Below are 25,244 nucleotides of genomic sequence, written 5' to 3'. Positions count from 1 at the left end.
AAGAAAATCCAACAAGTCAAACAAATCACGGTGAACAAATGTTTGTATTCACTTATAGTTTTGTTGGTTTACTGACAAAATAAAAGTTAAAGAGGTAACTGAGACAGAAACATCACCAAGCTGTGGAGATCATGAGCTGTTAGAAACAAAACCAACAAACCACTGAAGGGAAATATATTTTTAAGCTTGTCTACGTTTTTAAATACACATCCTGTGTAGAATGAACAAATATTAAAAAGGCTTTATCATTACAAGGCATGTAAAAATAGTTAGCACCCCATTAACTTCAACTAGAGGTCGACCCACAGCCCAGGCGCTGGCAGCTGATTAGTATGCTGTTATAACCTCCCTCAACACACACACACACACACACACAGACACACACACCACCCTGCGGAATAAGGGAAAAGAAAAGACTGTCAGAAATGATTGGTTGATTGTTGAACTAAACGTCTAAATCAAAGTCATAAATAAATTGGCACATCAGGCCACCACATTTAAAGTTTCTGAAGTTTCTAGTTAAACTGTATTATTTTGGCAGATTTAAGCAAATTAAGATGGTGTCATTATTGTTTACAGCATTTAAACTGTTATTTTATAAACATGTTTACTCATGTGAAACTTTTAAGCCAGTCACTCATGTCCTCTCTGCCTGAGGACAAACTCATTTTGGTGTTTTGGTTCTGGTTCATTTGAGTTGCTACCTGTCGGCCGTCGGTCACAGCTGGAGTTCTGCCAAACTGATGTTTTCTAAAAGGTCCTGTTGGTCGACCTCTGCTCCAAACCCCTGACACCTGTCTCCTTTTCTGAGGCTCACTCCGGCCTGTGGACGCTGTGCCGGCGAGAGGCAGTGCAGTTTTAGTCGGCGTGTTGGTACAGGCGTGATGCAGGGTTTTGTCCCGGCTCTCAGTCAGCTCGTCTCCAGGACTCTGCTGCCTCTCCACTCTCTGTGGTTTGTGCTCCCTCTGAGCTCAGCCACTCCAGAACTGCTGGGTTAGAGAGTTGGAGCTGTTTTCCTCGTCACAGATGTAGAAAGCTTGCCGCAGAGCTTCAGGGTGTTTCAGGGTGGATTTGTGCTGTGCGGCTCGCTGCTCTTGGCTTGACTGAGGCTCATGTTCACAGGACGGGCGACAACAGGCCACATGGCCTTTCTAATGGAAGCTGGACATACGAAGTTACAAACACCTGAATGACACCTGCTGTGCGCTGAGCTATGAAAACAAAACCTGGACTTTTTTTCAGTGTTTCAGCAGCATGGGCAGTCCTCTGAATGTACCAAAGGTCCACTCCCACCGCTGAGGACGGAGGAAAAACTGACCCAGGCTGTCAGCCTCTTTCCAGGCTCAGATCCTCCACACCCCTGATGAGTTGGTGCTGCCAAATAACATATTTGTTCACTGAGATCTGTTTGAACCTCTGTCTGTCAAAACCATACAGACTGAAGGGTAGGACCCGCGTGGGCCTTTGATTCAGTATTTCTGGGTGTTTCCCATTGCCATGGCAACAGCTGTAAACATTTAGCAGAAGAGTTTATTTACATCAGGGGCAGAATTTTACTGTGCCTTTCACTCTGTTGCCTGTAATATTCCTATAGTTCCTCAGCTGCTGTGTGTGTGTGTGTGTGTGTGCTGCTCGCAGCGTAAACTGTGGCAGTGTGTTTGGTTTTACTGCTGAAGGCCTGTAAAGGTCAGCAGGGAGGGTGATAACGCTGAGGTGCAGCTTCACTCTGGGACAGGAAGTGTCCAGCAGCAGCTGGTTTTCAAACCTCAGTCAGGATTTAAAGAGAAGCTGGACAGCTGTGTTGGCCGTCTTGTCGCCCGTCGTGTGAACGCAGCACGAGGCTCGTGGTGTGTTGAAGTGACTCCGCTCGGCTCTGGAAACTCTGTTGTCTGATTGGCCGGTTCAGCTGCATGTCCTCCATCTGTGCTTGTTGATTGGCTGCCATGCAGTGTGCAGAAGCCACACCGTCTGGGCTGTGTGTCGTCTCCGGGTGGGAATCAGTGATCTGATTGGCCGGTAGAGAGCAGCGTGCCGAGGAAAGGTGGGATTTAAACTCTGAACCTTTTTTTTTCCTGACAGTGCGAGCAGCTTTATTTTTTATGGAAATCTGAACATGTCAGTGTGTGAGGTTAACGTGTTAAACCACACACTGAGTGTCAGATGTTAAGTAATGTAATAACACACTACAACTCCCAGCAGGCATTGGGGCTGTCTCTACAGCAGTGGGCATCTAGATGGGAATATTTCAAGGGGGAATGTATTTTTCCCCAGTTTATTCTCCCACATATGCAAATGAGATGAAACAGATGTGCAGAAACGACCAGTCATGTGATCACTCAGCAGAAAATTAAACATATACTTTTAATAATCAGTGAATAGCATCAGTCTTTATGCCAGTTGCTTTTCAGTTTCCTTTTTCTTTCAAAAAATATATATATATATTTTTTTTTTTGGCTGCTGGTCAGACTGAGGACATTTGAAGATGTCAGCTGGCGTTCTGATCACGTCCATCGGGTTTTTGCTTTATGTTTCACACTTTATGCACAAAGAAAAACTCATTCATCTCTAGAGACATGAATCATCAGATTAGTTGGCAGTAAACGTGGTTTATTATTTGCAGCCTTAGTTTCTAATGGTGCTAGAGCGCAGAACGCAGGAGTGGCTGATTTTTTTTTCTTTTTTTTAATATTAGCATCCAAGATGAAATGAACATTTGGGCAGTCACAGAATAAAAAGGTTCAGTGATTTTTCTCTCCCTGTGTGTGTGTGTGTGTGTGTGTGTGTGTGTGTGTGTGTGTGTGTGTGTGTGTGGATGAGCTGGCGTCCCACCATCCCGTGTGTCCTTGGGCGATCTCTGCTTCCTGATTGGCCAGCTTGGCTGTCGCTCCGCCTGGTGCAGCTCTCTGATTGGTTTTGACTGTGAAGTCGGTGTGTGTTTGTTTGTATGTGTGCGTCCTGGCTGCTCTCTGATTGGCTGAGCAGGCTCAGCTGTCTGATTGGCAGGTGTGTGTGAGTGTGAGGGGAAACCTTGAGGAGTGTGTCGGTGTGTGTTGTGTAACGTGCGGTCGCCGGAGTCCGAGGGCGTTTTGACAAATCAGCTACGGTCCACCGACGCTCGCTGAGGGATTCTGTACGGGTTGTTTCCTCTGTTGAAGTCCAGTAGAACACACACACACACACACGCACACACACACACCTCTCTCTCTCTCTCTCTCTCTCTCTCTGAGCCTCTCTCTCCATAACACATCTCCCCTCACCGTCCCATAATCAGTTTGAAGTTCCAACTGATCAACACATCGCTCATAACCCCCCTCACCCCCGTCACTCAGCCTGTGATGTCACCACATCGCCACCGCTGCCATGCTCACACACACACACACACACACACACACACACACACACACACAGCTCTCTGTGGTGAAGTGGAGCTCCTCAGTCTGAGACAAGCTGCTGTGGTTTTCCTCTCAGCTTGTGGACACTTCACCGCTGTCCTCACCTTCTCTTCCAGGAGACTTAGCACAGACACACAGGGTCACCACAAGGTCACCACAAGGTCACCACAAGGTCACCAGACAGATGATCTGCAGGAGACGGCCCGCTGGCATTGGTGCAGAGAACGTGAAGGGGTTCATTCCAAAAAGCACAGCAGCACCATCCAGTACCGAGCCTGATGCCTGACGCACGGCAGCGCTCGACTGAACCTGTGACATGAGGCTGATCATGCCAGTAAAATACACAGCGTCTCATAGGATAAACAGGATCAGCTGACTCAGACCTGTGCACGTTCAGAATCCCAGCTCCACTTTATTACAGTTGCTCAGGAGAAGACAAGGCCGTAAACATGGCCACCATGATGGAGTCCGCAGGCTGAGGAGCGCTCTGAAAGCCAGGGGAGCAACGGTTCAGTAAACCCACAACACGGTTTTGTTTGGTTTAATGTTTATTGGTATTAGTTTATTAGTGATAGTTTTAATCTCTTTTTGTAATAAAACTCCACATTCATTCAGCTCAGACTATTTTTAAAAAAATATCTTCACTGAGGATCAACCAAATAAAGAGAATGGCTTTAGTTTTTGTCTCTAATTTGAGTTTATTTTAGTCAGTTTTGTAAATACCCCATACCATTTCAGTAAAAAAAGGAGGTTTAACTTTTAACGCTTTGAAACCAGAGCAAATTCATTTGATATCTCCAAAAATTAGCGAGAAATTAGTCAAAGGTTACAAGAACATTAGTAAAATTAATTAGTAAGACAGTTTTAAAAAAAAAAAAAAAAAAAATTAGAAAAATTTCAATAACATTACCAGAAAAGTAGTAAAGCATTGCTGGAAAATCACCAAAAAAAAGTTTTTAAATGACAAGAAAACCACATTTTTATTAGATATGATGCATATTATCAAAATGATATTTAAAAGTCAGATCAGTGATGTTGGATGGACGTCAGATTTTTTGTGTGTTTACATGTTTTAAATCTTTTCACAAGCATTTAACTCGTAATCTTTTAATTTCTGTTTAAATCTGGATTTACTGAACCAAATGAAGTCAGTTTTTAATCGTGCAGCTCTGGCTCATGTCAGACCTGGCTTTGCTGAACTCAGATTACATGTCAGATTAAATTCATCCTCGTTGGTGCGACCTAAATGACTCTCCTTGGAGTAGAAGGTTGACTTTTTGTTGTTGTTGTTGTGAATGAGCCTCTTCCTGTGCTGCTGTGAGTCTCTGCACCAAAACCAGCAGGACCGTCTCCTGGACTCTCATCACACCTGCTGACTCCAGTGAATCTGATCATCAAATCCCAGATTAGGCTGCGGTCTGTAGAGCTGAGCCGGCCCGAGCTGACCTGCCGCCTGATCTGTTGACCGTGCTCTGCTTTCTGTCACTACAACACAACCTGTCCGACTCAGCAGTCAGGCAGCCACATTCCCAAAGATTTTCTATATTTATTCATTTATTCATTTTACTTCCTGGACTTAAATGCTGCCGCAGGTGTTGCCAGGTAACACACAGTCCCAGTCAGCTGAGGGCCGTGCTGTGAAGTGAGATTACCGGCTCAGCGAGGTGTGTTCAGTCTAAAGCCGGAGTTTGTCGTGTCAAAGGCGGCTCTCTTTTGACGCCTTCATCACCACGGTGACGGACGCTGCAAACATAACCCGCTCCAGACCAGGTTATCAGCTTAAAATCAGCTTTTTGTCCTGTTTGCTTTGGGTAATACGTCTGTTAACCCTTCAGATTTGAAACTGAATATCACCCACATAATCCCAGAATAGTAAGCCACAGCAGCTCCATCCCACTCGGAGGGACATTTTGATGATTTTGACTTGCTGCTTACTCCTAATTTGCTGCCAGGTTTGTTTGATGCAGGCACCTGGACACAGTTTGACATGCAGGTACCGCATCTAATAAAACACCAAGTCTCTCACACATGGGCCTGATATTATATCAGTTGAATTTACTGGAAGATAATTTACAAATTTACATGATCCACCATTTTCTGTCCATATTCTTCTCTGGCCTTTCTTTGCAGCCACACTCTTAATTTTTTTGTCCTCCTCGTGGCTCCATAATGACAGTTTGTTCCTCCTGAGTGAAGAAGGCGGCAGCAGAATAAGAGTCACATGACCAAACAGGGCTTTTAATGTGAAGGTGCTCAGAGAGGACCCCCATCCTGAAAGCTTTATCTCTGCTTGGGCCTTTGGGTTTTGTGGAGCAGCTCGTGCAGAGAGAGCCTGGCTCACCGTGCAGCTCTCTGATGTCCACGCCGCCCCTGAACACAACCTGCACCCGGCTCGCAGAGATCCAATGACAACGTGAGAAAAATTAGGCCAGCCAAGTGGTTCTCTGACCCGTGGCGATTCAGTTTCACTTCCAGTTGTCAGCGTTGCCTGGCAACAAGGCCGGTCAACAGAGCGGCCTGTACCGGCTGATACCGGCTGGCGACCGAATTTAGCTCCAGGAAGTAAAATGTTGATGACCGAGTTGAGTTAGTGCGGTGCTGAGGTGTGGTGACTTCACAGACACCAGGCTCTGGTTAATCTGTGTGTGTGTGTGTGTGTGTGTGTGTGTGTGTGTGTGTGTGTGTGTGTGTGTGTGTGCAGAAAGTTGACTGGAGGATGTTTTTGCATACAGTCTGTACGTGTCTTTATTTGGCCTCAACATGTTTTGCTTGCTTTGTGTCTTGGCAGTCTTCCTCAGAAACGCCACGTGATGTCACCGGGTCGTTTACTGTCAGCTGATTGGTTGGGTTGGGTTGGGTGACGGCGCCCCCTGCAGGTCTCATCGGGGCGGTGTCCCAGACGTGCGGTAGCTTCACTGTCCTCTGGGCCTGTTTCAGGATTTTCTGTCGCCTCCTTGAAACCTGGAAAGTCGGGGCGTCGGCCTTTGGCTCATCAATGATTTGATTTGATTAACGCTTCACTTGTGGCCGGAACAAAATTTATTTACTTTTTTGGAATGATTCAGTTTTATAAACCATGGTTCAGTGAATTGATTGGAGTGAGTAAACTCTTGATTTCTGACTGGCAGTAAGGTGGTGTGTTTAATGAATCCTGCACACCGCACGACTTTTGTGTCAGTGTCCGTTTCTCCTGCGGGAACCAAAATGTGCCCAGACGTTGGACGTCAGTCTGAGCGGAGCTGGAGTCGCCATCATGCCCTGCCTGGTGTCACAGGAAATTGGGTCCGTGCAGCAACTTGAAACTTGCGCCTCATGGTATTTACCTTGTGCCAGTTTGGAGTCAAGAGATTAAGAGCTCATGATCTGGATTCAGGCATTAGCTCCGTTCTCTCTGTCAGTTTCTTTCAGCCGATGGATTCATTTGAATCGGTAGAAATAAAAAAACAAAAAGTCAACAAATGAGTCCTTAAACAGACCATAAACAGACCAAGAGGACGGTAAAGCCGCTGCACACAGAGGACAGGCTCTGTCAGTTTTATTCTTATATATTCTTATAGAGGTGAGACTGGCGGATATGAATCAGCTGACAGGAAACGATCTGGTGACGACGTGACGCCTCGGAGGAAAACTGCAGGACCACAGCCGTCAAAACACGTCGAGAGAAAATCAAGTCTGTGTGTAAGAACATCCTAACCTGGAATATAAATTCAGACTAAGGCTGGGCTGCAGCAACAAGGATGAAGGATGAATTGAGCCAGATTAAATCTTAGTTTAGCATTAACTGAGGTTACACCTAATTTGAAATCTGATTTTATATTAAGGATTAAATGTAAATCTCTCTAAACCTAGTCCTCCATTTTAAATTTAACTTAAACTTGGATGCTGAACATTTAACCCTTTGAAACCTGAGCAAATTCATTAGATTTGTTTCAGAAACATGGGAAAAAATGCAGTCAGCAAATTAGCAAGAAATGATCTGAAAATTAGCAAGGAATTAGTCAAAGGTTACAAGGAAATTACTAGAAAATTACCAAAAAAACCTTTAAAGAAAAAAAAAAGATGAGAATATTTGTGATAAAAAAATTACCAGAATATTAGTATTATATTATAGTAAAAAAAATTGCTGCAAAATTAGCCAAAAAAAAAAAAAAACCCACCAGAAACATTTAAATGATAAAACTATATTTATAATTATTAAAAGTTTATTCAAAGGTCAGATCAGTGAGGCTGGATGGACATCAGATTATTTTTTTGTTTTTTTCTTTTAATAATAATACATGCCATTTATATAGCGCTTTTCAGGATAACTCAGTCACTTTACAGAAAAGAAAAAAAAAAGAAAACATCTTTTCACAAGCATTTAACTCTTAACTGTTTAATTTCTGTTTAAACGTGGATTTACTGAACCAGTGAGTTTTTAGTCATGCCACAGAGCTCTGTGTCATTTCAAACCTGGTTTTGCTAATCTCAGATTACATGTCAGATTAAGTGAGTGGTTGGTGCAGCCCAGCCTGCAGGCGTGTGCAGGTGACTGGTCCGTGTGCGTCTCAGCAGGTGAATCAGCTGAAGGCTAAAGGCTAAATGTTGCTGCATGAAGAGTGGGAGCTTCTGGTTGTGTTAACCTGCCGACCGGCTCACGATACTAACAATGTTTCTCCTCGCTTTTTTATTTTTGATTTATTTTCATTTTCATTTTTATTTTTCAACCCCACAAACAAACCTCGCTCTGTCCCGCAAAATCAACATCCATAAACACGACGACGACCGCAAATACCTGCTGCTGGAACCACTGCCATCCACATCCTGTCCTCCTCATCTGCTGCTGCTTCCTCACCTGTCTGCATGCACCTGTCTGTCTGCATGCACCTGTCTGTCTGCATGCACCTGTCTGTCTGTTCATGTTGTGAAATGTGTGGCTCTTACGGCTGTCGATGCATTTTCCATTGCCTCATGTTATCATGCATATTAATTCATCCGTTCATCACTAACTCATATATGCATGTTCTCTTCTGTTCTGTCCATGGCCTCCATACACTCTGTGTGTGTGTGTGTGTGTGTGTGTGTGTGTGTGTGTGTGTGTGTGTGTGCGCATGTATGTCTGTGTCCATCTCCCCTCTTTGGGCCTCCTCCTCCTCATTTCCTCCATCCTTCAACCTTTCCTCTCCTCCCCTCCCTCTCCCCCTCCTCGCTCCCTTTTTGCCCTGGGAACCGTGGTGCATTGTGGGATGTGTAGGCTTCTACGGGCTGGAGGAGTCGGACCTGGACAAGGTGTTCCGTCTGCCCACCACCACCTTCATCGGAGGCTCGGAGAGCGCGCTGCCGCTGAAGGAGATCATACGCCGACTGGAGGTACACACACACACACACACACACACACTCAGTACATTTACATGCACATTAATTTTCCACTTTTATTCCAAATATGAAAATATTCCTAATCTGACACAGGTCATGTAAACTTCATATTCCGTTTGGATATTCCTAATAAGGCCCTCTTCCCATGAGGACATGCTGACTCGGCTCTCAGGTCATGTCTGCAGCGCTTTAGCAACATGAGTCTCAGTTGGGCTTTTCATCACATTTAGTCCATGAGAAGACCTGAAGACATGCTGATGGGATTAATATGCATTTCCACCCTGGCAGGAAGAAGATATTTTCTGTGATTTAGAAAAAAAAAAGTGCACCAAAATGGTCAAATTTACAGATCTTGAATGTCGTTATAAAATATGAGCTCTCAGCAGTTTGAATCCAAAAATAACAGCAGCAGGTTTCAAACCCACACTGGATCCCACACAGTGTTGGAGTGTGTGCTGCCTCCTACATGAGATCAGCTGCACATTATGCAAGCAGACAGGAGGGGAAAGTACTGCTACTGCTACTGCTGATAGTACTACTGCTGATAGTACTACTGCTGTTAGGACTACTGCTGTTAGGACTACTGCTGTTAAGACTACTGCTGTTAGTACTACTGTTACTGCTACTGCTGTTAGGACTACTGCTGTTAGGACTACTGCTGTTAGTACTACTGTTACTGCTACTGCTGTTAGGACTACTGCTGTTAGGACTACTGCTGTTAGGACTACTGCTGTTAGGACTACTGTTACTACTACTGCTGATAGTACTACTGCTGTTAGTACTACTGCTGCTAGTACTACTGTTAGTACTACTGCTGATAGTACTACTGCTGTTAGGACTACTGCTGTTAGGACTACTGCTGTTAGGACTACTGTTATTGCTACTGCTGTTAGGACTACTGCTGTTAGGACTACTGTTACTACTACTGCTGATAGTACTACTGCTGATAGTACTACTGCTGTTAGTACTACTGCTGCTAGTACTACTGTTAGTACTACTGCTGTTAGTACTACTGCTTTTACTACTGCTGTTAGTAAGGCAAGGCAAGTTTATTTGTGTAGCACATTTCAGCGACAAGGCAATTCAAAGTGCTTTGCATAGAGCATAAAGACATTAAAACAATATAAAAGCACCACAAGAAAACAAACATAAAAACAATTAATAAAAAGAAGCTAAAAGGAGAATAAGATAGAACAGGACATTAAAAGTTACAGTGCAGTGTAAAGTATTAAACCTTAATGTGGTTTAATGGAAGGCAGCGGCAAACAGAAAAGTCTTCAGCTGTGATTTAAAAGAAGTGAGAGTCACAGCAGATCTACAGTTTTCTGGGAGTTTGTTCCAGATATGTGGAGCATAAAAACTAAACACTGCTTCTCCATGTTTAGTTTTGACTCTGGGGACAGAAAGCAGACCAGTCCCAGACGACCTCAGAGGTCTGGATGGTTCATAATTTAGCAGCAGATCAGAGATGTATTTTGGCCCTAAACCATTTAGTGCTTTATTATCCAACAGCAATATCTTGAAATCAGTTCTTTGACACACAGGAAGCCAGTGTAAAGATCTGAGAACTGGAGTGATATGATCCACTTTCTTGGTCTTAGTGAGGACTCGAGCAGCAGCGTTCTGAATCAGCTGCAACTGTCTGATGGATTTTTTAGGGAGACCTGTGAAGACAGCATTACAGTAGTCAAGTCTACTGAAGATAAATGCATGGACAAGTTTTTCCAAATCCTGCTGAGACATAAGTCCTTTAATTCTTGATATATTCTTAAGGTGATAGTAGGCTGACTTTGTAACTGTCTTAATGTGGCTGTTGAAATTCAGGTCTGAGTCCATGACTACACCAAGATTTCTGGCTTGGTTTGTGGTTTTTAACATTATTGACTGAAGCTGAGCACTAACTTTTAATCTTTCTTGCTTGGCTCCAAAAACAATTACTTCAGTTTTGTCTTTGTGTAACTGAAGGAAATTCTGGCACATCCAATTGTTGATTTGTTCAATGCACTTACTCAGTGCTTGTACTGGACCATAGTCCCCTGGTGATATGGTGTTAGTACTACTGTTACTACTGCTGCAGTTAGTACTGCTGTTACTACTGCTGCAGTTAGTACTACTGTTACTACTGCTGCAGTTAGTACTGCTGTTACTACTGCTGCAGTTAGTACTGCTGTTACTACTGCTGCAGTTAGTACTGCTGTTACTATTGCTGCAGTTAGTACTGCTGTTAGTACTGCTGCAGTTAGTACTGCTGTTACTATTGCTGCAGTTAGTACTGCTGTTAGTACTGCTGTTATTGGCCCTGCTGTTGGTGCTGACGTAATGCCGTGTCTGGCCTGCAGATGGCGTACTGCCAGCACATCGGAGTGGAGTTCATGTTCATCAACGACCTGGAGCAGTGCCAGTGGATCAGACAGAAGTTTGAGACGCCAGGAGTCATGCAGTTCACCCTGGAGGAGAAGAGAACCCTGCTGGCCCGCATGGTCCGCTCCACCAGGTACACCCCGCAGAACCGCACTCCAGAACACAGAACCACAGTCCAGAACACAGAACCTCTGTCCAAACACAGAACTGCAGTCTGAACACAGAACCTCTGTCCAGAACACAGAACCGCTGTCTAAGAGAACCTCCATCCTGCTGTATTACCTCTGTCTTAGAACAACAAAAACATTACAGTCGGTCTTCAGGTGCAGCTCACGTGAGAACTTAGAACTGTCACCTTCATGTTAAAGCCTCAATATTAACACCAATATTGCAGTGAAATCAGTTATTTTAGAAACTGACCTGTGTGTGTGTGGGTGTGTGGGTGTGTGGGTGTGTGTGTGTGTCTTTGTGTCTTTGTGTGTCTGTGTGTGTGTGTGTGTGTGTGTGTGTGTGTGTGTGTGTGTGTGTGTGCAGGTTTGAGGAGTTCCTGCAGAGGAAGTGGTCGTCGGAGAAGCGTTTTGGTCTGGAAGGCTGCGAGTCTCTGATCCCCGCCCTGAAAACCATCATCGATAAATCCTCTGAGAACGGAGTGGAGAACGTCATCATGGGCATGCCTCACAGGTAACACACACACACACACACACACACAGTGAGCCTCTCTGTTGGCTTGGTCAGTGTGAAGCCTCATGTTCTCCACAAACCTCTCTCTCTCTCTCCAGAGGTCGTCTGAACGTTCTGGCCAACGTGATCCGGAAAGAGCTGGAACAGATTTTCTGCCAGTTTGACTCCAAACTGGAGGCCGCTGATGAGGTAACACTCCTACTGACATCACCACGCCTACGGCTGGGGGCGGAGCCATGGAGGATCGTATCGGCTAGCAGTGACAGACGTTATCTGTTGACGATATGTTAAGTCCTCCTGACTTCAGTGTGATTTTTTTTTTTTCCCAGGCTAAAGTAGTGGTGTAAACAGCCACGTGGAGCCACATCTCCTCAGTCAGTCACGCCTTTTTTTTCCATCCTTCATAAAACTTGTCTTTTTTTCATGCAGTAAGTTCGTATAGTCTGCGGCGTGAAGGAAAGCGCCTCCTCGCAGCAGCTGCTCTCCTGTTCTGCCTGCTGCTCGCAACAGAAACACAAAGAGTGTTAGAGGCTGAAATAATCTGTCAGCAAGTGGGGATTACATTTATCTGAGGAGCCTCATGCTTCACTTCTGTTTTGATCTACCTTACCGTTCTGACCCTTTCACAATTATTCTAGTCAGAATCTCTAATAAACATTATATGTTTTTTTATTCAGGGTGTGTAAGGGTTCAAACGTTATGATTGAATCATATGAAGCCATTCCCATGTTCAGTTATGTGTCATAAGCAATTTTTATGTTGATACCATTACCATTACACAGATTTGGTGCAAAATTTGATCATTTTTGACCACTGGAGAATTAATAACAACAGTCCAGTAGTCTTCCAAAATCCAACATTAGGACATCAAGACCTTGAGGAGCACCACAGAAAAGTACATGCTTTGATTTGGTGTCAAAAATCTTTGACGTTTGGAGATTTCTGTAAGAATTTAATTTTCCTGTGAGTGGATGTTGAGCGTTGTGTTGTGTTAATGTGTCACAAACTGGCCCTTATCGTCAGTCCAGCTGGAGAAGCAGAGCTCCTCTGACCGGCCTCGCTCTCCAGTGTGTGGCTATAAAGTTTGATGAGGCTGTGATAACCGTATTCTTGGATAAATATCTGTGATAGGCCACAATCAGCTGATATCAGTCAGTCTCTAAGCAGGTATATTAGTAGTACTACAACAGGTAATACTGCCATTAGCAACAGGTTCTGCTGTGCCTGAGCGCCTGCTGCTGTTTCAGGGCTCAGGCGATGTGAAGTACCACCTGGGGATGTACCATCGCCGCATCAACAGAGTGACGGACAGGAACATCACCCTGTCCCTGGTGGCTAACCCCTCCCACCTGGAGGCCGTGGACCCCGTGGTGCAGGGCAAGACCAAGGCCGAGCAGTTCTACTGCGGAGACAGCGACGGCAAGAGGGTGAGACAGGCAGAGGCGGAGAGAGAGACGATATAGACAAGATGGCTTTGGTTTGTATGCAACGTGAAATAAGAGAAGCTGAGATAGAAAGTGATTTTTCTTACAAGTTGTCCAAAATACAAAGAGGTTAGAACAGAGAGACAGACAGACAGACAGACAGACAGACAGACAGACAGACAGACAGACAGACAGAGGGACAGACAGGTCCAGTCCTCCAGCAGCTGCAGTGTTTCCTCTGTTGACTGTCGGCTTCTGTCAAATGATGAGATAACAGGTTATAAAACATTAGAAACAAAACTCAGGGCGGAGAAGGTCCCCAGTGTTTTTTTATTTTTATTATTATTATTTTTATTTTTTTTAATCCAGAACCCTTAAAAAGCTCAGAGAGCTGACAAACATAAAGTAAGCTGTAGTTCAGAAGTAAAGCTCTGAATATTACTATTTAGTTTGCAAATCACACTTTCATGTAGTTAGAAGGTATTTTTTCCTGCCTCCTTCCAGTTTCTGAGCTTCATGCTCTGTGTGTGTTGCTGCTTTGAAAACTCTTTGGTTTCAGTGAATTTCTTTCTGCTGCTGTTTCTGTTGCGGCTCACAGCAGAAAATGTCCTTCAACACATGAACCAAACCAGTCTGCTGTGTTTCTGCTGCTGCTAAAGCTCAGCACCAGTCATTTTCTGCTGCTCACAGAAACAGTGTGAAGAGACACGTGTGTGTGTGTGTGTGTGTGTGTGTGTGTGTGTGTGTGTGTGCGTGCAGGTGATGTCCATCCTGCTTCACGGTGATGCAGCGTTTGCAGGTCAAGGCATCGTCTACGAAACCTTCCACCTGTCTGACCTGCCGTCCTACACCACGCACGGCACCGTGCACGTGGTTGTCAACAACCAGGTAACACACACACACACACACACACACACACACACTCACACACACAGAGCACCATGCATGTGGAGGTAACACACACACAGGCCCTGTTTCCACCTGCGTTAACCTGCGTCCTGGGTGATGGACAGCAGCAGAGTGTCCTCGGTGTCTCTCAGGACTCACTGCCTCACCTGTTAACAGACAGGTGACCCAGGACGGACCGAAGGCCCGCCCACCAATGTGAGGCTGAAGGTGATGGAAGCCCACAGGGTTCAGGTTGACGATTACAAACTCGACTGGTCGGACATTTAGAACGGCTGCTGCTGTTCAGCACCGTCGCATTTTTACTTTAATTTGTTTGGAACGAGCAACAATAAAGAAAGACTTTCACTGTACAGTCAAAATGTCTGTTTTCCTCTCTCTCTCTCTCTCTCTCTCTCTCTCTCTCTCTCTCTCTCTCTCTCTCTCTCTCTCTCTCTCTCTCTCTCTCTCTCTCTCTCTCTCTCTCTCTCTCTCTCTCTCTCTCTCTCTCTCTCTCTCTCTCTCTCTCTCTCTCTCTATTTTCAATTTTCAATTCAATTCAATTAGCTTTATTGGCATGGCTGCATATTATACAACATTGCTAAAGCATATTTACACAAAATACAATCATAGCAGACAGATAAACAATATATAAATATATATATAAAAAACAACCAAACAAACAGAGAAAAAAAAGAAGAAAAAAGAAAAGAAAAACAATACAAGAGAGCATGGAGTACAGTAGGGGCTATGGAAGGTACGTAAGAACAAATGAATTATTGATGAGTAAGCATTAATGATGATTAAGTCCAGGTGTGCAGGTGAGACTCAGGTGGAGACGGGGCCTTAGTTACAGCACACGCTGGAAATCACTTAAACCACAAACAGTCATGGGATTTCCTGATTTGTGTGTTTTGCTTGAATGTAAATGTGTCTTCTCTCTCTGTGTGTGTCAGATCGGTTTCACCACGGACCCCCGCATGGCGCGCTCGTCCCCGTACCCCACCGACGTGGCTCGCGTCGTCAACGCGCCCATCTTCCACGTCAACGCCGACGACCCCGAGGCCGTCATGTACGTCTGCAACGTGGCCGCCGAGTGGAGGGCCACCTTCCACAAGGACGTGGTGGTCGACCTGGTCAGTGCGCGCACACACACACACACACACACACACACACACGCACACACACACACCTGGGTCATGTGTAATCATAACGTTCTACATAAAGGATATAAATTAAATGGGTGTTTTTCATCATTTTGCTGCAGAACATTACAAACAGTTGGTGTTATTCAGTATCACTGATGTACTGAGAAACTTATTTATTTATTAAATTACTGCTAAAACTCTGTGTGTCTCTGTCTCCCTGTCTGTCTGCCTGTCTGTCTGTCTGCCTGTCTGTCTCCCTGCCTGGCTGTCTGCCTGCCTGCCTGTCTGTCTGCCTGTCTGTCTGTCTGTGTGCAGGTGTGTTACCGTCGGATGGGCCATAATGAGATGGACGAGCCGATGTTCACTCAGCCTCTGATGTACAAGCAGATCAAGAAGCAGAAGGGAGTTCTGCTGAAGTACGCCGAGAAGCTGATCGCAGAGGGAGCCGTCAGCCGCCAGGAGTATGAGGTGAGGGAGAGAGGGAGAGAGAGGGAGTAAATAAAAATAGAAAGTTGTTATGCAGACTGATCTCTGACATGACTTTGACAGTTAGTTTGTTGACGCTGACTGGGATCAGGATGACTGAGTCGTCTGCGGTGGGTTTTGGAGTTGAAACTGAAAACGTGCCGGTGTCTCTGTGTGCAGGAGGAGATCGCGAAGTACGACAAGATCTGTGAGGAGGCGTACGCTCGCTCCAAAGACGAGAAGATCCTGCACATCAAGCACTGGCTGGACTCCCCCTGGCCCGGTGCGTCTTCACCACATGTACACGTCACAGGGGAGACTCACCCAGTCAGTTTCAGTGTCAATGTGTTGAATAAGACACATCAACCACCAGGATCAAGAAAACGACACTTGATTCAAGAAAATTCTGGAAACAAGTTGATTAGTGTTGGAAACCAGTGGGATTATCTCAGATTACCTCATCCCACTGGCAGAATTTAACAAGGAGTGAACAAACCAGGAGGGAAGAGGAACTGTTTTTACATGTATATTTTACAGTGTCAACTCTGTTTTTTACAAATGTGCAGACCTGGTTCTCGACTAGGGAAAAAACACACATGACTGCTGGACATCTTAAATTTGTTAATGTGATCGTGGTAAAACAGAAATCTGGATAAACCCTGTTGGAGCACATAAAACAGAACCCTGCACAAAATGAGGAGTTCCTTCATGAGTGGTGCTCTTAAATCCAAAATAAAAAACCTGGATTTTAAATTGGAGTTGATCCGTTTCCAAGCAGCAGCTCCGTCTCTCTGACGCTGAGGGAAATGTTCAAGCCAAGGAGTCGCTGTTTCATGGCTGCAGGATCACATCAGAGGGAAAAGAGGCTTTGACGAGTTCATAATTATAATAATAATAATAATAATGATAACAATAATAGATTTTATTTGTAAAGCGCTTTTCATAAAAGAATCTCAAAGTGCTACAAAAACCTAAAATAACATAACAAAGACAGAGAGAGCAGTAAAACAGCTAAAAGGAAGGAATAGTATGAGCACAGGATGAACATTTAAGAGCACAGGTGTGTGTGATGAAAATTTGTACGTGTGTGTGTGTGTGTGTGTGCGCAGGTTTCTTCACTCTGGACGGTCAGCCCAAGTCCATGAGCTGCCCGTCCACCGGCCTGACCGAGGAGAACCTCACACACATCGGAGGGATCGCCTCCTCCGTCCCTGTGGAGGACTTCACCATCCACGGAGGTAACACACACACACACACACACACACACACACACACAGAGTTAACTGTAAATCAGCTGAAATGTTTCTGAGCTGCAGGGAAAATGTTGATGGTGTCAGAAACCAAACCAAAAAAAAAGCAAAACAAATGTTGATGGTAAAACGTCATTTTTAGTTTGCTGCCAGTTTCATGGGAAGCAGCTGATAAATAACAAGTAACGTATAGAGATTTATCTTAGGTCACCCTTCCAGGTCGGCTAGATGTGAAGTTGCAGAGTGTGTGTTTTGTGTGTTTTGTGTGTTTTTTGCGGTTAACGCGCTCGCTGTGTGTCAGGCCTCAGCAGGATCCTGAAGGGCCGGGCTGACATGGTGAAGAAGCGCACGGTGGACTGGGCTCTGGGCGAGTACATGGCCTTTGGCTCGCTGCTGAAGGAGGGCATCCACGTGCGCCTGTCGGGTCAGGATGTGGAGCGAGGGACGTTCAGGTGCGCACGCTCAATCAATCAGTCAGTCAATAGATCAATCGATCACTGATCGATCGGCCGGTCGCGTCTTCATGCACGTGAGAAACCAGATTATTGTGTGTAACGGGGTTCTGGCAGGAGGTCAGGGAACAAGGTCACCTGTTGTTCTAAACCCCCGTAAACACACACTACACAGACATCATGTTGACATAAAATAATCAATAATAATTAATAATATTGATTCGTTCCTGTGCCTGTCAGTCATCGTCATCACGTCCTCCACGACCAGAACGTGGACAAGAGGACCTGCATTCCCATGAACCACCTCTCTCCTGACCAGGCGCCTTACACCGTCTGCAACAGCTCCCTGTCCGAGTACGGAGTGCTGGGTCAGTGCACACACACACACACACACACACGCACACACACACACACATTACCTACTGTGCTCCTCCTTAAAGGAGCTGCTGTGCTCTCCTAACAGAGTCTTTATGCAGAAGGTGTTTGAAAAGCGAGGAGAGGCAGGATGCTGGCCTGTGATGCTCTGATCAGTGACTCACTGACTCTCTGATGCTGTTATTGTGTTGCTGTGCTGTAATGATCAGGTGAAATTTTAGCAGTGCTGCTCATAATTCTGCCCCGCTTCAGAATGAATACAGGGGAAATTAATACACACACACACTCAGTGTCACTTGAGTGTGTGTATAATCTAATCTAATCCAGTCCAGCTGTTGTGCCGTAAAGTTTCCTCTCCTGCTGCCTTTAATGCTCAGCTTGTCTTGTTGTCACGGTAACAGAGGTGTTCATTCATGTCTGTGTTTGGCATTGAGCTCATAGTTAGTGCTGCACTTTACTGACAGCTGTTTCCACTATTCTGTCCCTCCCCATGTATATAAATAGGGAGGACAAAAAACTAGAAACCCCTCTCAGTATAATGCAGATCTCTGCAAACTACAACCTCAGTAATAAACACAGAATTAAAGGGACTCATTCTGCACAATGTTTTTATTTATGTTGGTCAGGGTTCGAGCTGGTTTTATCGTATAAACCCGTGTTCCTCATGTTTCAGGGTTCGAGCTGGTTTTATCGTATAAACCCGTGTTCCTCATGTTTCAGGGTTCGAGCTGGGCTTCGCCATGGCGAGCCCCAACGCCCTGGTGCTGTGGGAGGCTCAGTTCGGAGACTTCCACAACACGGCTCAGTGCATCATCGACCAGTTCATCTGCCCCGGACAGGCCAAGTGGGTCAGACAGAACGGCATCGTGCTGCTGCTGCCGCACGGCATGGAGGGCATGGTGAGGCTCGCACACACACACACACACACACACACACACACACTCACACACGCTCTGTAGATGTGTAAATGTGATGAGGTAATGTGGCTCAGTGGAGGTGATGAACGGCTTGAGGTCAGACGGTGTCGGCTCTGCCGTGTCGGCACGGCGACGGGACACGTCAGTCGTTGCTGATTGGTCGACGGGATTCAGATCCCTCCGCCTCCAGACCTCATCAAACACCAGGGTAACCTCAGACTGCACATCAGGGTAACCCTGTCTGTGTGTCTGCAGGGTCCGGAACATTCTTCAGCCCGTCCAGAGAGATTCCTGCAGATGTGTAACGACGACCCTGACGTCATGCCTGTAAGACACACACACACACACACACACACACACACACACCCTGGCCAGTCAGATTGTAGAGTTAAACACAGCCAATCAGGAACAACACAGCTCAGAGGTTCAGGGACGTTATTGAACAGCAGAAATTATTTTACGCTCCATTTTTCCTCTGCAGGCAATAAGCTGCTCTTAATGGATACAAACAGAGAAAGAAACACATTAATAAGATAATATTCAATTCAGTTGGCTAAAAATAACATAACATATAAAAGAGAACAATAAAATGAGTCTATACATAAAGACAATAAAAACTGTGTATGTACACATGAAAAATAAATCCTAACCACATTGCAGTGTCAGTATGGAGCTGTGTGGCGTGTGGCAGCAGCATGTCAGACAGTGAGGTGATGATCTGAGAGAGAACATTAACACTCTGAATGATCCTACACTGAAACCTGCCCGTCTGTGTTTGGGACCGAGGAAACGAAGTTTGGGATTTTCTCTTTGGATCTGATGAAGAAATTTTCTCTAATCTCTTAGTCTGTCAAATATGGAGAGAAAATGAATTTCTGTCTCGGCTCGTCCTGTCTCACATCGCAGACACACTCTGTGCTGCTCCGGCCTTTTTATATTTACACTCTCTCTCTCTCTCTCTCTCACTCTCTCTCTCTCAATTTCAGTTTCAGTTTCAGTGTCAGTTTAAATAGCTTTAATTTCAGTGTAAACAGCTTTATTAGCAGGACAAGGCAGTGCCTATATTGCCAAAGCAAATAACAGTGATAATAACAATATTAGTAAAAATAAAAATAAACAAATAAACAAATGGATAAGTGACTGTCTCCCTGTCTGTCTCCCCGTCTGTCTCTCTCCCTGTCTGTCTGCCTCTCTCTCTGTCTGTCTCTCTCCCTGTCTCTCTCCCTGTCTGTCTGTCTCTCTCTCTCCCTGTCTCTCTCTCTCCCTGTCTGTGTGCCTGTCTGTCTGTCAGACCATCACTGAGGACTTTGCGGTGCGTCAGCTGTATGACTGTAACTGGATCGTGGTGAACTGCTCGTCTCCTGCAAACTACTTCCATGTGATCAGACGCCAGATCCTCGCTCCCTTCAGGAAGCCTGTGAGACACACACACACACGCACACACACACGCACACACACACACACACACACACGCACACACACACACACACACACGCACACACAGCTCTTTTTTAATGTTGTTATACGTCATAAATCTGTTTTTTTTTCTCTCTCCAGCTGATAGTTTTCACTCCCAAGTCTCTGCTGCGCCACCCAGAGGCCAGATCGAGCTTCGACGAGATGCTGCCTGGTCAGAGTTGCATCTTTATTATTATTAAAGTCCAGTCAAGCTTTATTAATAAAGCACATTTAAAAACGACTGAGGTGGACCAAAGAGCTTCACAGAGAACAGAATAATAAGAAGAATAATAAGATAAACTAAGAACAGAAGAATTTCAAGTCAAAATAAAATCAAGATACAAAAGATAAAAGATAAAGAAAAGATAAAAAAAAAAGATAAAAAGCAGTAGTTGTAATATTATCATCATCATAACTATTATTATTGTTTTTCCTGCTGTTAATATTATCAGTGTTACTATTGGAATGATCAGTGTTGTATTATGATCACAATACAATACCAGCTGCAGTAACTTTTAACATCTCCTCCTCCTCTCTTCCTTTTCCTCCTCCTCCTCTCTTCCTTTTCCTCCTCCTCCTCCTCCTCCTCTCTTCCTTTCCTCCTCCTCTCCTCCTCCTCTCTTCCTTTTCCTCCTCCTCTCCTCCTCCTCCTCCTCCTGCTCTCCTCCTCTCCTCCTCCTCCTGCTCTCCTCCTTTCCTCCTCTACTCCTCCTGTCTTCCTCTCCTCCTCTTCCTCCTCCTCCTCCTTCTCTCTTCCTTTCCCCCTCCTCTCCTCCTCCTCCTCCTCCTCTCCTCCTCCTCCTCTCTTCTTCTCCTCCTCTTCCTCCTCCTCCTTCTCTCTTCCTCTCCCCCTCCTCTCTTCCTTTCCTCCTCCTCCTCTTCCTCCTCCTTCTCTCTTCCTCTCCTTCTCCTCCTCCTCTCTTCCTCTCCTTCTCCTCCTCCTGCTCTCCTCCTTTCCTCCTCTCCTCCTCCTCTCTTCCTCTCCTCCTCCTCCTCTCTTCCTCCTCCTCCTCCTCTCTTCCTCTCCTCCTCCTCCTGCTCCTCTCTTCCTCTCTTCCTCCTCCTCCTCTTCCTCCTCCTCCTCCTCTCCTGCAGGAACTCACTTCCAGAGGGTGATCTTGGAGGACGGCGTGGCGGCGGAGCGTCCTGAGGAGGTGAAGCGTCTGATCTTCTGCACGGGGAAGGTTTACTACGAGCTGACCAAAGAGAGGAAGAACCGCGGCATGGAGGGCACGGTCGCCATCGCCCGCATGGAGCAGGTGGACACACACACACTCTCACACACACACACACACACACACACACACACACCACTGTCTGTTTGAGACTTGTTCTTTCAAGGCGAGGCACTACAGGTGAATAGGGTAAAAATTTTAAATAATAGATACCACCATGAAACTTTCTCAGTTGATTACTTATATCAAGATGAGAAAAAAATGTATTGCAAGTTTTTTTAATTTTAATGTTTAAATATGCAAATGAGGCATTATCTCATTAAATATGCGCTAATTTGCATGATTTTTAAAAAACAAAATCAGATCGTGTGATAAAGCCAGGCTCAAAATTCTTTTTTCATTTTGTTGACATATTAGATGGGAAAAAGTTACAGAGGGATTTATGGATATCTACTTCTGTTATCCTGTAAATCCTAATATACTAGCAGACAAAATGTGATGAAATAAACACATAAATGTATAATTTGGACATTTTTCTTTATGCTAGTTTGACAGATTACATGTTCAAGGAGTGAAAGAGCCCAAAATCTCAAAATTGACCACTGCATGAAAAATCGATGATTTTACCTGCCGTGTCTCGCCTTAACTTACTAAAATATAAAGAAAAAATGGAGTTATTAATCCCCAACTCCCCCTGCCCCCTCTCCCCCCCCCCCCCCCCCCAGCTGTCTCCGTTCCCGTTCGACCTGGTGAAGGCGGAGTCGGAGCGCTACGCCAACGCCGACCTGGTCTGGTGTCAGGAGGAGCACAAGAACCAGGGTTACTACGACTACGTCAAGCCCCGCATCAGGACCACCATCCAGAGAGCCAAGCCTGTCTGGTGAGCCCACACAAAGATCCTCTCTGTGGCGTCACATCGCTCACTCGGTCTGATCACATGACCCTGAGTTCAGCTGCGGCTCCGTCACAGAGAGAGCCGACCGAGCTTCAAGCTTCACCACAGAAATAAGAATTAAAGCTCGTCCTCATGAGTTTTCCTCAAAGCAGCAGCTCTGTTGGCTTTTCAGGACTTTTTCACATTGAAACGCTCCCTCCTCCTCCTCCTCCTCATCCTCCTCCTCCTTCCTCATCCTCCTCCTCCTCCTCCTCCTCCTCCCTCCTCCTCCTCCTCCTCATCCTCCTCCTCCTCCTCATCCTCCTCCGCCAGGGAAAATAGTCCCTAAGCGGGGAAACATTTTGCTTTCCACAGCCGATCATCAGCTGTGTGGTTTCTGAATGTTGAGGACTGATCTCTCTCTCTCTCTCTCCCTCTCTCTCTCTCTCCCTCTCTCTCTCTCTCTCCCCTCTCTCTCTCTCTCTCTCTCTCTCTCTCTCTCTCTCTCTCTCTCATCTCCTCGCTCTCTCCCCTCTCTCCTCATCTCGCTCTCCTCGCTCCCTCTCTCTCTCTCTCTCTCTCTCTCTCTCTCTCTCTCTCTCTCTCTCTCTCTCTCTCTCTCTCTCTCTCTCTCTCTCTCTCTCTCTCTCTCTCTCAGGTACGCTGGTCGTGATCCGGCGGCGGCTCCGGCGACAGGAAACAAAAACACTCACCTGGTGGAGGTGCGGCGCTTCCTGGACACCGCCTTCGGCCTGGACGCTTTCAAAGACCAGCAGTAGTCACATGACCCCCCCCCATAACCCCCCCACCCTGACCTCTGACCCCTGACCTCTGACCCGACACTCACCCCGTTTAGTCTGTGTACTACACACTGATACTACACACACTCTGTGTACTGACACTGCAGATGCTGTGTACAACACCTGGTCAATACCACACACACTGTGCAGTACCCACTAAACTCCGTGTGTGTGTGTGTGTGTGTGTGTGTGTGTGTGTGTGTGTGTGTGTGTTCTGTCAGTGGGATTCAGTCTCCTGTCTGTGGATCTGATTGGTCGATCTCATAACCAAAAGCACAACCTTTCACCCTGTGAGCCCCGCCCCCTTTTACAGCCACTGAGCCTGAGGTCAGAGGTCACAGTGGGAGGGACACACACACACACACACACACACACACACAGGTCAGTCAGGTGTTCCAGAGCAGATTGTGTCATAGCAGAGCTCCTCCTCCTCCTCCTCCTCCTCCTCCTCCTCCTCCTCGTCGCGGCTGCAACGGTTTCCCGCCTTTTTATCCTTTTAGCTTCGTTTTTTTTTTTTTTTTTAACTGCTGGTTAGCATGTTAGCATGTTAGCGTTCCCCATTGAAAGCGATTGGGCGGCTAGAGACGGATCAGAGAAAGTGTGAAGGTGGAGGTGTGTGTGTGTGTGTGTGTGTGTGTGTGTGTGTGCGAGGCGTGCTGCTCGTTAAGGAGGCATGTGTCATGTGTTGCCATGGGAACGCTTTTCACCCAGTGAGATTTGGACAGGATGCTGAAAACGGTGGATGTGTGTGTGTGTGTGTGCGCGTGCGTGTGTGTGTGTGTGTGTGTGTGTGTGTGTGTGACCATAAACTGAACCAAATGCACTGCTGATTGTGAACTGCGTCTCTTCATCTCCTCTCCTGTTTTTTTTTTTGTTGTTGTTTTTCTCTCTCTGAGCTTTTCTCCGTGCCAAAATGGATTCGAGCGTTTAGTTTCTGTCCGAGCAGCAAAAAGTTAGAAATCTAGACGTCACACACACACACACAAACAAACAAACAAAAAAACAAACACAACAGAACAGAAGAAGAAATCACCCGGGGTTTTTGTTTGGGCTTCTGTGAGGAAAAGCAAATGATTTATTTATTTTCATAATAGGGGATTGAGATTCTCTCCATTGTATTATTTTGCTTCATTCAATAAAGAATATCTACTGAGCTGCAGCCTCGTCTGGTTCCTCATGCACACACGCAGCTCACCTGTGGGCCAGGTGAGTGTCACTCACACTGAAGGAAGAGAAGAGAAGCAGCTCGTCACTGAACCTGAGCAGAAAAGTCAGTAATTTGACTTTTTGCCTGAGTTTTGTCCTTCATTTTAAATCAGATCCATTACAGAGAACAGCTGATCACTGACTGTGGAACCTTTCACAATAAAAGCAGATGAGAAGATGAACCTGCTTCTACTTTGTTGTTTCTACTTTAATCATTTTGAAATCAAGTGAAATTTCCCCACAACTAATAAAGGAATATCTTATCTTATTTTCCAAATTTCACAATAAAAGCTGCACCATGAAAAACTGCGGCGAGGACCATTTAGACTCAACTGGTAAAAAGGAAGAAAAAAAAAAGTGGAATAAATGAGAGCCATGTAGATTCAACCATCACCTGATGTTCTTATCCCACATTTTGTCAGTTGAGTCTGCAGGCTTCTCACTTCAGTTGAGTGTAATGTCCCTTTAAAAGCATGCAGTGTGCAGCGTGTTCTCTGGAAAAGATCCCAGCTAACACAGTTACTGTTTGGAAAAAGGAGCTCAGTCACTTTTACTGCCAGGACATTTGACATGAGACACTTTGGACTTTTTTTTACTGCAATACTTCTACTTCTACTGCAGTCACATACCAGCAGAGGAACAGTACTTCTACTTCTACTGCAGTCACATACCAGCAGAGGAACAGTACTTCTACTTCTACTGCATCAGATACCAGCAGAGGAACAGTACTTCTACTTCTACTGCAGTCACATACCAGCAGAGGAACAGTACTTCTACTTCTACTGCAGTCACATACCAGCAGAGGAGCAGTACTTCTACTTCTACTGCAGTCACATACCAGCAGAGGAACAGTACTTCTACTTCTACTGCAGTCACATACCAGCAGAGGAACAATACTTCTACTGGAGCAGTAGTTTGTAGAATTTACACCTTTGATGAAAAATAACATTAAGTTTTTTTTTGTTGTTGTTGTTTTTATTTCACTTATCTCTGGAAAGCTCCATGAAGGGTTCACATCCCTTAATT

The 25,244-nt window shown here is 45.5% G+C and overlaps 1 protein-coding gene across 3 annotated transcripts in view; it reads left to right on the top strand.

Moving 5' to 3' along the window:
• ogdha (oxoglutarate dehydrogenase a) overlaps positions 1-24,171 on the top strand; it is a 50,365-nt gene extending 26,194 nt beyond the window's left edge. For all 3 annotated transcript variants that reach the window (XM_030059474.1, XM_030059473.1, XM_030059475.1), the window contains 19 exons: positions 8,626-8,741; positions 11,087-11,241; positions 11,643-11,789; positions 11,888-11,978; positions 13,037-13,216; positions 13,973-14,101; positions 15,055-15,234; positions 15,562-15,714; positions 15,892-15,994; positions 16,821-16,949; positions 17,263-17,413; positions 17,654-17,781; positions 18,509-18,687; positions 18,961-19,032; positions 19,997-20,122; positions 20,263-20,335; positions 21,259-21,422; positions 22,064-22,218; positions 22,871-24,171. In XM_030059474.1, coding sequence (XP_029915334.1) covers positions 8,626-8,741; positions 11,087-11,241; positions 11,643-11,789; positions 11,888-11,978; positions 13,037-13,216; positions 13,973-14,101; positions 15,055-15,234; positions 15,562-15,714; positions 15,892-15,994; positions 16,821-16,949; positions 17,263-17,413; positions 17,654-17,781; positions 18,509-18,687; positions 18,961-19,032; positions 19,997-20,122; positions 20,263-20,335; positions 21,259-21,422; positions 22,064-22,218; positions 22,871-22,991 — 2,552 coding nt within the window. In that variant the 3' untranslated portion in view covers positions 22,992-24,171. The remainder of the gene's footprint in view (positions 1-8,625; positions 8,742-11,086; positions 11,242-11,642; positions 11,790-11,887; positions 11,979-13,036; positions 13,217-13,972; positions 14,102-15,054; positions 15,235-15,561; positions 15,715-15,891; positions 15,995-16,820; positions 16,950-17,262; positions 17,414-17,653; positions 17,782-18,508; positions 18,688-18,960; positions 19,033-19,996; positions 20,123-20,262; positions 20,336-21,258; positions 21,423-22,063; positions 22,219-22,870) is intronic.
• Positions 24,172-25,244: the final 1,073 nt, after the last annotated feature.

Source organism: Myripristis murdjan, chromosome 9 (assembly GCF_902150065.1).
Source record: "Myripristis murdjan chromosome 9, fMyrMur1.1, whole genome shotgun sequence".
NCBI classification, from domain to species: Eukaryota; Metazoa; Chordata; class Actinopteri; order Holocentriformes; family Holocentridae; genus Myripristis; species Myripristis murdjan.
Note: the sequence above shows the minus strand (reverse complement) of the source record. Positions and strands in the feature narration are given on the sequence as shown.